At 40.1% G+C, this 14,986-nt stretch overlaps 1 protein-coding gene across 5 annotated transcripts in view; it reads right to left on the bottom strand.

Moving 5' to 3' along the window:
- Positions 1-643: 643 nt before the first annotated feature.
- LOC113807321 (golgin subfamily B member 1) overlaps positions 644-14,986 on the bottom strand; it is a 26,474-nt gene continuing 12,131 nt past the window's right edge. The window contains exons 4-12 of one of the 5 annotated variants that reach the window (XM_070118988.1): positions 10,977-14,986; positions 7,959-10,115; positions 7,353-7,667; positions 6,913-7,089; positions 6,415-6,548; positions 5,930-6,033; positions 3,908-3,983; positions 2,478-2,542; positions 644-1,957 (exon numbers count right to left, since the gene is read on the bottom strand). The exon at positions 10,977-14,986 is cut by the window's right edge and continues 1,522 nt beyond it. In XM_070118988.1, the coding sequence (XP_069975089.1) occupies positions 2,518-2,542; positions 3,908-3,983; positions 5,930-6,033; positions 6,415-6,548; positions 6,913-7,089; positions 7,353-7,667; positions 7,959-10,115; positions 10,977-14,986 (6,998 nt within the window). In that variant the 3' untranslated portion in view covers positions 644-1,957; positions 2,478-2,517. Of the gene's footprint in view, positions 1,958-2,477; positions 2,543-3,907; positions 3,984-5,842; positions 6,034-6,414; positions 6,549-6,912; positions 7,090-7,352; positions 7,668-7,958; positions 10,116-10,976 lie in introns of all 5 variants that reach the window. The other 4 variants (XM_070118986.1, XM_070118984.1, XM_070118983.1 and 1 more) reach the window with 4 other exon arrangements.

A 14,986-nucleotide genomic window follows, 5' to 3' on the forward strand; every position in this document is an offset into this window, starting at 1 on the left:
AACTCTGTTTTACTTATTATTGTTTATATATGATAACCATTGTAATTTTGTAATTTCATTCTTTGTTAATTGTCATTAACAGAAATGTTACAAATTAATGATATAACTTTTTATACTCATGATGGTTTCTTATTTAGTTAATGTCACATTGAAGATGGGTGAAGTCAACCCGAAACGTTTTTTTTCCCCACTATCAATATTATTAAACTGAAGAAGTTCATCGCTTATTTGTTTTTTCTGGCAACGTTAGTGTTAAGATTCATCACATACCTCCGCTTCCCACTTGGATATATATATATATATTTCACCTTTTTTTTTTCTTCTTTTCTTTGATTATTTCTCCTGCTCCTTTCTGTGGCCTTTTGTAACCTATTGGATTCTGATGTTCTCTCTAAGTTTCTTTCACAAAGCCGCCAAAATTTATAAAAAATTTATTAACATCTCTGAATCGATAACAATGATAACAATAATCCATTTAAAAGAAAGAAAAAGAAGAAAAAAAAAAGAGACAAGGAAACAAAATACCAGACAAAAACAAATATTGGGAGGGGTTGAAGGGGGATGGGTGTTGTGAAAAAGAAAACAGACAAGGATTATAAATAACATCAAAGCCCAAAAAAAGGCTAAATCTTTTCTTCAAATATATAATCTTGTATTTATTAAATATCTCACAATACAAATATCTTTAGTTTTCCACATACTGTACACTATTCAATATAAACAAGCACGTCCCTTCACTGGGCATTCACTCGCGTCTTGTCAACCTGTTTAACAGATTTCCATTATCGCACTCATAACCTTTGCTGGGATGTAAGTGTTCAAAATGTTTCTAAACTCTAATGCAGGTCTAAATGCAGGTCCAAGCTTAAGCATCTAATGACAGGACAGTGTCATATATCGTTTCTGTAAAGAATTAAACAATAATAATAATAATAAAAATGAAATTTTGAAGCATTTTAAGATAGTACAGAAATGGAGAGAGAGAGAGAGAGAATGAGATAAAGAGAAAGATATGGAAAAATAATAATTCAACTGAAACGATTTGTCACTATTTCTGTGGAACACTTACACACCGTGACCTAGAAAAAGAAATAATAATATAAAAAAGTGGATGGAAATTATGAATAGATGACCCTAAACCTGACTTTTCACTCTTTGCATATTAGTGTATTTATTGTTTTTACATTATGTATTATTTTTTATGTTTTATTTTTTTTTTGTTTTTATGCATGGATCCTTCTAAAGGAAAGATTTTATGGAAATATATTCATTCAAATTTTCTCCGAGTCCACAAACATTTTCCGTTGATAAATGGAGAAAACTTTTTCAATCAACTTTATTCAGTTACGGAATTCAGATGGGAAAAAAACGCACTGATTGGTCTGTACTAACAAAGTCTTAAGCACCTCAGAAGCTGGATATGATGGTACATACATTTAGGCTTGTGTGTGTTTTTCTTCTTTTTCTTTATATATCCAGTTTTGTTTCTATTAATAATTTTAACTGATCATATTTAAAGGATATAAATTTATTCAAAGTTCTTTTCTTATAAAGAGAAACATCAGAAAATAACAATGTAATACATAGATTATTATGTAAAATGCAATGACCTCAAAAGCTTAAGAACACTACAATAAATATTGTAAAAAAAAAAAAAGAATAAAAAAAAATGAAATAGTAAAAAGAGATGAGGAGATAAAGAGGAAGGAGGAGAAAGAAAAAGAGAGAAAAAAGCCAAATGAAAATCCAGGATTTATCATAAGTTGGCAGCAGGGAATGATTGAAGGGTCATCACATAGCACTTTTGGGAAGGAAGAAAACTTTCCAAAATGTCAGTGACTTGATCTGAGCGACTGACAAGATTTGCCACGAGCTGACGATCTGCAATGCGCACGTCTCCTCCTCACACTTGCGAGCCCTCCCTTTAAAATGGAAGAATTTGTGCCTCCAGATGATCCTGCTCGAAGATTGAGAGAGCAAAATGCAATTAGGATTAAATATGCCTTTTCTTCAGGGAAAAGTTTCATAACCTGTGTTTGAGAGAAGTAAATGTTACTTATAGTTCAGAACATATCTTTATATTTCTTAATGGGTCATTCTAAACTGATTTCAAATGCTATCAGATGATAATGATTATGAATGTACATACAGTATGTAAAGATGGGAGAGAGATAAGAGAGAAAAATGGATGAACAAAACAAAGGAAGGGAAGAGAAAAAAGGAAGGAAGGCAGGTGGGGAAGAATAAAGAAAGAAAGAAAGAAAGAAAGGAAAGAAGGAAGGAGGTAAGGAAAGGGATAGAAAGAGAAAGAATAGTGGGGGGGGGAAGGGAGAAGAAAGAAACAAAAAAAGAAAAAAAAAAAAAAAAAGAAAAAAAAAAAGAAAAAAAAAGAGGGGACAAGGGAAAATGGGAGGGTGAGAGAGAGAGAGAGAGAAGAGTAAGGCGAGATAAATTACGGGAGGTAACGGGAAACTCACATGATAATGTCCGAAGATGATGATGCCTCTGTGTCCCTTTTCACACGTGTAGTACTCTTGGTGTGCTGGAGTTAAGGAAATAAAAAACAAGATATTACTTATCAGTACTGCAATGGGGAAAAGAAAAAAAGACGAGGCTCTTTACAAAAACTAAGTAAAGGATGGGAATAAGGAAAAGTGAACAATTATGAGAAAATATCATGATGTAAAAGAAAAGAAAAGAAAAAAAGAAAAGAAAAAAGAAAAAGAAAGAAAGAAAGAAAGAAAGAAAAGGAAATGAAAGGAAAGAAAAAAAGAAGAAAAAAAAAAAAGTTCAATGCAAATAACATAAATACCACACTTTTCCCACAGAAATATTAAAGAAGTTGGATATGCATGCTTAAATAATTTTCAACACATGTCAGTTACGTGATAACACAACATGCTTATACATATTGCAAAGAAACGGATATGCTTACTAAAACCCAAATTTCAATAAAAATACTTGAATTCTTAACACTACCTAAGGAAAAGAGAGAGAGAGAGAGAGAGAGAGAGAGAGAGAGAGAGAGAGAGAGAGAGAGAGAGAGAGAGAGAGAGAGAGAGAGAGAGAGAGAGAGAGAGAGAGAGAAAAATCAGCAATATAACTCTTCCAGCATAACAACAACAACAAAATTCAGTGACATAAGGATAATGGAAAGAGGGAAAAAAATGAATGGGGGAGACAATAAACGTATCAAGATCTCCGAATCTTTGAGATAAATTGCAATTCCCTCATAACGGACCTGTGGTAACTGGCACCTGGTGGTACTTGGACAAGCGCACTAATCTGAGTTGAACTTGAATAAGTGACCAAGAGGATGGAATAATGCAGTAACATAAACATAGACAACGGAATGCTTTAAATTAATAAATGTGCTGTAACAAACTGATACAGATGACTAACTACCCTCCTGGACAAGAATTCGAGCCTCTAGCACTCCAGGTATGATCTAGCGTGTGGTAATGTTGGTTTAGTACTGGACTGGAGTTAAAAAAAAAAAGTAATATGGACGGATGCAGGTAATGTTGCCTAGATATTTTTTTCATGATTTTTTTGCAATAAGAGAGGAGGCTAAAAATACAATTTGGGCAACTTCAGCATAAAGGCTCCATACATATATTTTCTAATTAATTTCCTTTACTTAAACAAAACTTCATATTCTAACAACAGTTAGAATATGAAGGCAAACAGGACACAAACACTGGGGCATTAAATTTCAATCACACACACATGCAGAAAAACATGAAAAGAAAAGAAAGGAAAAGAGAAAAGAAAAAAGAAAAGAAAAGAAAATGAAAACAAACACAAACACAGAGGTACCACATTACACTCACGCAAATATGGTGCTCACACACTTATGCAGACACACACAAGTAAAACCTAGTCCAAGAGTAACATGAAGACTCACCTTTTCCCTAATATCCAGTCCATTAGGGTGGATGATGTTCCCTGTGTCTCTCGAGCTGTAGAAGAATGGCGAACATCTATAACGGATATAATGAGAGTGTCAACGTGTATTCACAGAGTATACAAAATGCTCGTGTTCCTTGATCTTCCCCAACAGGCAAAAGTGGTAGGCTAAAAGTGTCCAAATATGTAAAGTGCGCTTGTGATAAACTAATAATCTGAATTCAGGCCTAAAATTCAAGCAGGCAAGCTATATTGAACATAAGCAAATTAGAAGAACATATGGTACTTATGCATCTATCAATTCTGATATACTGATATCTCAATACCTATATGTCTATCTATCTATCAATATGTGTGATTGTGACTACATTTATCATAAATGGCAAATATCATTTTCCACAAATCAACATACATAAATACATTCAGGTACAAGGTATTAAGTTACACATATGTACCTATCAATCAGTTTACGTGCACAAATCTATTTGCCCATCTGCAAGTGCACATAAAAGATTTAATCCAACTAAGTCATTCTATGATCCAATAAATAAAAACCTAGCAATAAGCTTACCCTAACATCTACATGCTGGAATGATAAACACAGGGAGTAACATTAATACATGCAAAAGCACAAGCACAAAACGCTATTCATAAAGGTCCATGGACCTGCTATACAATACAATCAATACAATCTATGATCATTCCTTCTTAGAACTTATAATTCTAGTTCTGACTTACTGTCTACCATAAATATAATAATTTCAAGATGTTGGTTCATTACAGTCATATCACATACATGCATGCTGTCTATAATATACATTGAATTCAATTCCTTTTCTCAAATCATATGATTAGGCCTACAGGTCAATAGTTATTACTTCAAGCTATAATACGGTATATGTCACTATCTATTACACTAACATTAGAGAGGATACTTCAGTCAGTAATTCCAAACTGAATCTCACTTATGGCAATTTGCGATAGGATTGGTACTGGTTAGACTTAGCTGAGTTGGGTTATCCTAATGGGAAAGAAAAAGAATAAAAAAAAGGAAGAAAAGAAAAAGAAAGCAAGAAAGATAAAAGCAAAACATCTAGACCTAGAATGAACAGAAGGGCTAATTTTTACAACTGTAAAGGATAATGTACCATTTTTTTCCACCTATGTATGTTATGTTGGGTTAAAAAAAGTCTTCATTCTAGTCTATCTCTCACTGAATATTAGATATCCAAACCTAAAACAAGCAAGGAAGGCTGAAGCAGCAAGAACACTAAAATACTAATGTTATACCAATTCACAATTATTTCATTGCCTGCAACAGAAATGCCATGGACCTACAAGCAACTACGACCATAAGAGAGATAAAGCCTTTGCAGACGAGATGCAATAAGAGGCTGCGGGGAGATTTCCATCAATGCAGCCATACTAGGCAATGATCAGAAGAGCATAGGACATAAATGAGATAAATCTAGGAAGATGGTGAGAAAAGCTAAAAAAGATGAGGAAAAAAACTAAATCCATCATTGCAGTCGCACTAATCAGTGATCAAAACAGCGGACATCTCTCCATGCAAATTATTTGTTTTGGAAGTTCCCAGTAAGGAAATAATACATAATAACTACATTGAGAGCAATATATAACCGTACTAAAAAACTACTACTACTACTACAAACAACAGTAACAAAAAACAAAAACAATAACAATTATCATTGTGATAATAGATGATGAAAATAACAATGAAAATAATGATGATCAAGCGGATGACAATGACAATAAAAACGATACCATTCCTAATCAAGACTAATTTTCTTATTAACTTTCCATATAAGTAAAACAATAATTTACCTCAGTAACAATATTTACACCATACTATAAGGATCATAACATATAGTAAATATGTAAAAGCAACAAAAAACATGAATCCTGTCCTTACTGAGAGTGTAATCGGCATGTCTGGTGGCTGTGGGGGTGGGAGGGGCGGTGTGGGGGGCGAAGGTGGGTGGCGAGGGGGGGAAACTACCCAGGGTTGTTCTCCTGCCTGACGCCACAGGAGATGCTGCGCCTTGGAGAGCCTTGAGGGCCTTCTGTTCCAGCGAGTCGTTCAACTCACGAAGCTCAGCCAGCCTGGAGGAGAGAGGAATGGGGTTTAGGCAATTGCATATGAAGGTTCATAGCGCTTTCTTGAGAGGCATGGGAAGCAAAGTGCTTTGCTTGAAGGTATAGTAGATCATGAGAAACACTTTAATAATGACACAATATGAATATATAATAGTGTTGAAAATTCCTAGTGACGTTTATAATTATATCAAAGATTCCCCCCCCCCCCCACACACACAAATGTGTGTACTGTACACTAAATAAAAATTTATACAGTTTACAACTGTTTTTTAGCAATCAAACAAAGTAATAACACAATGGAAATTAGCCAACCCAAGAAAAATCAACTTCATACAATATCAACAATATTCCACTTTAAACAACTAAAAAAGAAAAAAGAAATCGCACTTCTCGTCTAAGGAGGGCTCGGCAGAGACAGGCGCTGGCAGCTGGTGGCTCAAGCTCAGCTCTCGACGAAGTTCCTGCGTCTGTCTCAGCGATGCACTCAGTTTTAGCTGCAGCGCATCTCTCTCTTCCAATAGCTAGTTGATAGGAGGGGAGAGTCAGGGTCAGAGATCAGGAAATTAAATGGGGGAAAAAACAAAACAGAAAAAGTATGAGAAAATGAGAGAAGTGAGACAAAAGAGAAAGAAACATGTTAAAAATGCGTTTCCTTGTGTATGGGCAAGTGACAAAAAATGCAAATGGAAATATTTCCAAAAACTTTTAATGAGTACTCTTTCTAACACTTACATCATATGTAAGTAATCTCTCATTTGATTTCATAATTATCATAAAATTAAAATCTTAACTGATAATGCCTTCACTACAACAAATAAAACAAATTCATTAACAATAACTATAATGATAAAAACATCAACAACAGCACCTAATCTCCCTACATACTTTTGTGATTTCTAAGGACAGCTGCTGGCACCTGAGGTCACGCAGGTGTAGCGAAGCTAAAGCTGCCTCCAGCTCAGCATTGGACGAGGATGGAGGAGCGAACACAGAATCGTTTTCTTCCTCCTCTCCTTTTGTCTTTCCTGCCAGCTTGGCCAGGGAAGTCTCTGCTGCCTCCACCTTGGAGAGTAAAGAATCAGTATTAACAATACGAAGTCCACAATGTATGTCTACATCAATAAGGAAAAGAATAAGAATAAACATGGCCATAGGAAGGTGAAAGGATTAGAGAAAGAGATCCCTAACATGTCATAGAAAAAAAATAAAATAAAACATAATATAAACAAGGAAGGGCTAGGTAATTCAAAACAAAGATATTAGTGAAGAAAAGACGAGTAGAAGACAGTAGGCTTTCACTGAAACACAAACACACTGGCACCAACCTGGCTCCTGAGCTGCTGGTTCTGTTCTTGCAGCTGCTGCACCTCAGCCTCCAGCTTCTCTGTGGCCTGGGTGCTGCTGCGCTCAGCCTGGTCCTGCTGCATCAGCTTGGTCTTGATAGCTGACATCTCTGCCTTCATGTAGGCCATCTTGCGGTCCTCAGCTTCCAGGGTCGTCTTCAGGTAGCTGATTTCCTCCGACTTCTTCATGAGCTCATCACGCAGAAGGTTTTGCATCTCCATGTTCTGCTCCATGGCGTTCTCAAACCGCTTGGCCTTCTCCCGCGCCTCCTCTGCTTTCACTTCCAGGGCTGTGTTCTGGGGATGGGTGAGAGGGAAGATTGTCATGTTAATACAGGATGAATTTTCTATATGTCAAAGCTATCACCATAGAATAATTACTGTGCTAAAGCTTAATTTATCTACAAAGGATCAAGAGTAAAGGTGAACAAGAAAATTTTCTTTCCAAAGCTTACTCCTCATAATAAAATACACATAATACAAGTCAATTTCCTGCTGTAGACATTGGAACTCACCTCAGAGAAGAAAGAAAAACAAAAGAAAGAACAAACACTCTATCTCTCATATCTTTATTGCAGCAATCCTTACCTCCTCATGTTGCAGGTTATTCTGCTCTCTAAGGCTGAAGCACTCATCTTGTAAGGCACGTATGATCTCCTCCTCCTCTTCCTCCTGCAGAGCTTGCAACTGCTTCTTGAGGCTGTCCACTTCTTCTGCTAGACGATCCCTCTCCCCCTTCAGGATGCCCACGTCACTCTTATGGCTGTCGCACACATCCCGCAGTTCATTGTACTCAGCAAACATGGAGTTGTAGGCAGACTTCAGCGTGTCGTGCGTGTACTGGAGTTCCTTCAGCTGTGCGTTGCTTTGGTCCTTCTCCTTCTTGGTGGCCTCATGCTGGTCGTGAAGTTCGATGAAGGACTCTTTGTACTTATTAACTTCGCTTTCTGCCTTTGACTTGGAATCTTTCAGCCCTTCAATGATGGACTGGAAGTTTTCATTATCAGCGCTTAGGTTTTCCACCTTCTCCTCGAGTTCATTTACGGCTGCCTGCAACCTTATGTTCTCTGGCTTCAGAATGTTGAGCTCTTCTTGCTGTGTAGTGATTTGTACTCTTAATTCTTCTAGTTCTTTAGGAGATCCTGGGCTTCCTGACCTTGCAGTCTGAGTTTCTGATATGGTAGCAGCTGGCTCCTGTTGTGTTAATGGAGTCTGCTCGATTATTTCTTCCAGCTCAGAGATCTTCCACTCTAGGGACTGGACTTGACCTTCAAGCTCTCGATTCCTTGCATTTAGGAGCTTTATTGTTGTATCTTGCTCTTCCTTGAGGTCTAGGTACTGCTCCTGGGCTGCGGTGAGGACATCTACCTGCGTTGCAAGGTTATCCTTTTCTTTTTCGAGCTCATCTAACTTCTGCTTGATTTCGTCTCTCTCAGACTCAGCCTTTGATACTTGTGCCTTCCACTCTTCCTCCAGAGCCTGGTCAAGGTCTGAAAAGCCACCTGCTTTGGCCTTAAGCTTCTGCACTTCCTTGGTCAAAGACTCATTCTTGCTTTGTGTTACTTTCAACTTCTGCAGCATCTTCCCGCTCTTCATCTTGGCTGTCTGCAGCTCATCATAGACGGCATTCTTTTCCTTCTCTAGTGCTATTAACTTCTGTTTCAGGTTATCTATCTCCTCTTGGAGTTTGCGATCTGCAGATGATGACTGCAAAAGGTGCTCATGCTCAATCTTGCCTTCTGCGCCCCAATCCACTTCCTCAACAACCAATGCATGTGCTTCAGTCTCAGTTCTGCTGCCAGGCAGACCTTCCATCGAAGCAACCTGTGCCTGTAAGTCACAGTACTTCATCTCCAGTTCACTGTACTGGGAGTCCAGGGATTTGAATCTCTCAATCTCAGACCTGAGGCGAGTGATCTCTGATTCGGCAGAGGTGCTCACCTCTGTCAGTCTCTGGATCTCGTCCCGGAGGTGTTCACTGTCTGCATCCTTAGTCATATTCTGTGCAGTTATTCTCTGCACCTCGTTCTCCAAACTCTCCTTCTCTGCCTCCAGCATTTGGTTAGCCTGCGAGAGCATGTCACTCTCCCCTCTTGCACGATTATGCTCTCCCTCAAGGATTTCATAGTCCTGTCTCAGTCTCCCATGCTCTCCTTCAATCACCTCGAGTTCACTCCTTAACTGCTCATTTTCCCTTTCTATTCTATCAACACTCATTCTAGTTCTTGTGATTTCCTCATTCATCTCTCTATTATCACTTTCCATTCTCATTGCATTGCCCTTATAAAAATCTACCTCACTCTGCATCTTTGTAAGTTCCTCCTTGAAACAATGGGCCTCCTTCTGCAAATTCTTTGCCTCAGCCTTGTAGAGCTCTCCCTCATTTTTCAGTCTCTCGTTCTCGTTCCTGTATAACTTAACCTCATCGTGCAAGCTAGCAATTTTCTCGTCGAGCAACGTCACTTCTGCTCCCAGCCCCTGAGCATCAGTCTTGAGTCTCTCTCTGTCAGTCTCCACTGCCTCACTTGCCTGGCTCAAACTCTCGATCTCATTCCTTAACCTGGCAATTTCCGACTCTGCTGACTGCACCATTAGTTCCAGCTCTTGCACTCGAGACTTGGAGCCCTCGCGCTTCGTCTCTGACTCCTGGATGCATGACTGCAATTCTCCATACAAGACCTCGATCTCCATGAGCCTTGTCCTCTCTGTCTCTGCTTCAGCGAGCTTGCCCTGCATTGCTGTGCACTGTAAATGGAGTGAGGAAATACAATGTAATATAAAGAATAATTACATGATAGTATACCGAAAAAGGCATTAAAAACAGATTTAACAACAGTGAAAGAAATAGAGCCATAAAGGCAAAATAAACTATATAGGATTTGGACACACACACACACACACACACACACACACAAACACAGAGTGAGAGAGAGAGAGAGAGAGAGAGAGAGAGAGAGAGAGAGAGAGAGAGAGAGAGAGAGAGAGAGAGAGAGAGAGAGAGAGAAAGAAAGAAAGAAAGAAAGAAAGAAAGAAAGAAAGAAAGAAAGAAAGAAAGAAAGAAAGAAAGAAAGAGAGAAAGAAAGAAAGAGAGAAAGAAAGAAAGAAAGAGAGAAAGAAAGAAAGAAAGAGAGAGACAGAGAGAAAGAGAGAAAGAAAGAAAGAGAGAGAAAGAAAGAGAGAGAGAGAGAGAGAAAGAAAGAGAGAGAGAGAAAAAGAAAGAGAGAGAGAAAGGAAGAGAGAGAGAAAGAAAGAAAGTGAGAGAAAGAAAGAAAGAGAGAGAAAGAAAGAAAGAGAGAGAAAGAAAGAAAGAAAGAGAGAGAAAGAAAGAAAGAAAGAAAGAAAGAGAGAGAGAGACAGCGAGAGAGAAAGAGAGTGAGAGACAGCGAGAGAGAGAGAGAAAGAAAGAAAGTGAGAGAAAGAAAGAAAGAGAGAGAAAGAAAGAAAGAAAGAAAGAAAGAAAGAGAGAGAAAATAAGAAAGAAAGAGAAAGAAAGAAAGAAAGAAAGAGAAAGAAAGAAAGAGAAAGAAAGGAGAGAGAAAGAGAGAGAGTGAGAAAGAAAGAGAGAAAAAGAGAGAGAGAGAGAGAGAGATAATAAGCACAGCCTACCTGATGCTGAATCGCTTGCAACTGGCTCTGAAGCTCGTACACCTGGGTTTCGAAGCTTCTCAGACGGTCAACCTCGGCCTCTGCGTCTCGTCTCTGTCTATTTAGTTCCTCCTCCTTTGCCTCTGCAAGGGAGGCTTGCTCTTGGATGCCTTCTGATGCTCTTTTGAGGTCCTCATTAGCTGTCTGCAAGCTTGACAGCTGGCTCTGCAAATCCAAAATCTGCTGCTCTTGCTGTTGTAGGATGGTCTCATTTAACCTTTCTTTCTCCTCTTTTGATGTGGGTTTTTCCTCAGATGCTGCCACTGGTGCTACTTCTGCTGCTGCTTCTGGAAGCTGCTGTGTGCTTTGCAACTGTTGTAGTTGCTCTGTAAGTTGAGCTAATTGCTGCTGAGCTTCCTGATAACTCTCCTGCAACTGGGTGTAATGCCCCGTCCAGGTGCTCCATTGCTCCTCGTACCATGAAAGCTTGAACTGCAACTCCTCAACGTTTACAGCTGCAGCGTCTCCCTGGCTGGGCTGGGTGACTCCTGTTTCTGCTTCTGGCTGGGTGACTGCTGCTCCTGCTTCTGTTGAGGCTACAGTTGTAGATTGCTGACCGTCTTGGCTGGCAAACCAATCAGCTGTTCCCTGGCCTCCACTGGACTCTGGCCACTGAATGGAGGAGAATGCATCAGCTCCACTTTCTCCCTGATTCCATTGGATTTGTGAAGTGAGGGTTCCTTCCACGGAGCTCTGTTCCTCAACTGACGAAGACAGTGTGACATTTTCGGAAACAGCCTGTACAGTCTCCCGCTGCATGGGCAGTTCAGCTGTCTGGTGTTGCAACTGTGCTATTTCCTCTTGTTTTCTAGCCAGCTGTTCTTCCAACATCATTACCTTTGTCTTCTGTTCCTCAAAGGAGTTCTGAAGCCCCAGTAGCTCATCCAGTTTGGTCTTCACTGTCTCATGCTCTTCCTTTTCTTTATCCCAGAGTTTTGCCTGCTGGGTGGCATTCGATTCTGCCGCTTTGAGCTGCTGATCCAAAATCTTCTTCTCTTCTGTAATGGTGTTTATCTGCTGCAGCATTTCCTTGAGCTGGTCTTGCATCATGGTGAGCATCTCGTCCTTGTCAGCCAGGGACCTCTGGAGACTCAAAACCAGTGAGTTCTCTTGTGTCGGAGCCTTGGCTGACTCAGGGGCCCCAAGATCTACCTCGCCCCAATCTTCCCAATCAGTTGAGGGCTCTGGTGCAGAGAAGGTCTGGTTCGCCAGTGATGTTTGTAGTTGTGTGACCGTCTGTCGGGCTTCCTGAAGCTGTTGCTTCAATGTGTTGACATCTGTGCGAAGCCCATCACATTCCTCTTCTAGGAACTGGATTTGGTCATTAGCAGCAGCTAACTCTTTGTCTCTCTGGCCAGAGTTTGATCCTGTCGCTGAAGGTGCAGGGGGCTGCTGAGAGCTGGTGAACTGTAAAGCTTGAAGCTCCTGCTCCAACTGTGCTTTTGCATTGTTCAGTTCTTTAATGAGGTTTTCTGCTTTGCTCTTTTCATTTTCATACTCTATGAGATTTCTCTGTATTTCTTCATCTTTCAGAGAAAGCTGAGCATAAAGATGCTGGGTGTTTGCATCATACTGGGAAGCATTTCCTGCCTGGCTCTCTAACTGCATAGAAATTTGGTCCCTGTCAGCTTGCAACTTCTGAATTTCTTCATCTTTTAATGAAATTTGTGAACGAAGATTTTCCATCTCGGAATGTAGCTGTGATGAATTTTCTTGAGAACTGTGCAACTGCATGGATTTCTGGTTGCTTTCTTCTTGCAACTGGTCTCTCATTTGTGTGACAGACAAGACACTGGCTTCTAAGTCTGAAATGTGCTGCTGCTGTGTCAGAGACAGAGCGGCTACTTCACTCTCACTTTGCTGTTGTAGGGACACAGCCTGTGTGAGCTGAATCTGCAGAGACTCAGCTTTCTGCTGTTGTTGCTGCTGAAGGGAGACGGATTCATTAAGCTTAGTCTGAAGGTCCTCTGATTTTAGGATGTACTCCTGCTGTTGGGCAAGAACCTCTTCAAACTTTTGCTTTTGCTGTTCGAGCTCAAGAGCTCTTGAATTTAGCTCTTCCTTGGTGGCTAACAGCTGTTGTTGAGCTGTGTCATGGGTTGATTTCAGGTGTTCCACCTCCTGCTGCAGGTGAGTGATCCATTGCTGGGCATTTGAGCTTCCTGACTCTAGGCTTAGGTTGAGTTCTCTTGCTGAGGTTAGCTCTGAATTCAGTCTGTCAACTTCTGCTCTAAGGTGCTCTGACTCTACTCTCAATGCTTCTGATTCCTGACTAGTCACATCCTGTTGGCTATGCATCTGTCTCTCCATGGTTTCAATGTTTTCTGTTTTAGTGCGAAGCTGCTCTTCAAACTGGGAGGCTAGACTGGTGGCCTTCTCATAATTCACTTGCGTCTCCTGCAGCTGGTTTTGCGCTTGAGCCAGCTGCTCCTGGGCCTCTGCCAGCTGATTCTGCACATGCTCAAAGTGACTCTGAGTTTCAGTTAACTGCTCTTTTGTTTCTGAAAGTTGTTTTTCATTCACTGAAAACTGTTCCTGTAGATGCACAAACTGGGTGTTCACCTGGGTATACTGATCCTGTGCTGCACTCAAATGTTCCTGATACTGGCTCAGCTGAGTGTGCAAATCACTCACAATGCCATCCTTCTCGGAACTTTGCAACTGAACGCTCTCAAGCTGTGTAGTCAACAGGTTGATTTTCTCATTCTTTTCAGAGGCTTCACTCTCCCACTTCTCCAGCTCGGAAGCCTTAGTGGCAATGTCATTTTTAAGGCTTTCTAGTGTTGCCTCCACTGTGGTTATGTATTGTTCTTTCTCTGTCAGTGTTTGTCTTAACTCATCAAAGTCTCTGCTCTGCTGGTCAACTTTTGAGATCATTTCAGACTCAAGATTTGACACACTTTCCTCCTTCAGTTGCATCTGCACCCTCAGGTTGTTCAGTTCCTCATCTGTTGCTGTGCTTCTTTCTATCAATGATGCATTCTCCTCCTGTAGGTGATGCAATCTTTGCTCTAACCCCTGCTGTTGGGCTGACAGGTTCTCCACATACATGGATTTTTCTTCAAGTTCCATTTGAAGGTTTACAATTACCATCTCCTTCTCTGAAAGAGAGGCATTAAGAGATGTTAAGTTTGCCTCCAGGCTCTTGACTTTAGCCTGGAATTCGTCAGAAATCAGATTTTTCTCACACATTTCCTGTTCGTATTTTGAAATTACTTTTTGGTTATTCTGGATCTCTCGGTCTTTCACAGATAATTCCATCTGTGCACCTTCCAACTGACTCTTTGCATCATTTAGCATGGCTGACATAGAGTCTAATTCAAATTCTGAAGTTGTTTTAGAGGACTGTAACTCTTGGAGTGAGTTAGAAACTTCCTTTTTCAATTTCTCTACTTCTGCATTCTTCTTGGATAAATCTTCCTGCATTTTTATAACAGTCGAATGGAGTGACTCGATATTCTCATCTCTTATGTTCACCTGTGATTCCATTTGCTCTAATCTATCTATATAATCATTAATAACCTTTTCTTTGGCCTTAACATGATTCTGAAAATCTGATACTTCTCCTACAAGGTTTTGGATTGTGATGTTCTTCTCATTAATGGCTCTGTTCATGCTTTCTCTGGCTGACTCCAACTCTGCCAGGATAGACTGCTTTTGGGAATGAAGGGAAGACAGCTCTCCCTCCAAGCTGGTTACAGTTCCTAATGCCTCTTGCGACCTCTTGGTCTCCTCTTGGTGCTTGTGCCTCAGCTCTTCTAGTTCTGATTGTCTCTTCTCAATTTCCGCTTGAGATGACTTCAACTTCTCTGAGATGCTGGCCACTTCCTCGTTGTGCCTGTCGATCTGTATGGAGAAGGTAGCAATGGCATTCTCTTTGTCCGTAAGGATGTTCATGAGTCTTTTGCATTCCTTGGCTTTGGACTCCCTTGCTTCCAAAGCGGATCTGACCTTCTCTTCGCATTCCTGCA

This window comes from Penaeus vannamei, chromosome 43, assembly GCF_042767895.1.
Source record: "Penaeus vannamei isolate JL-2024 chromosome 43, ASM4276789v1, whole genome shotgun sequence".
NCBI lineage: Eukaryota > Metazoa > Arthropoda > Malacostraca > Decapoda > Penaeidae > Penaeus > Penaeus vannamei.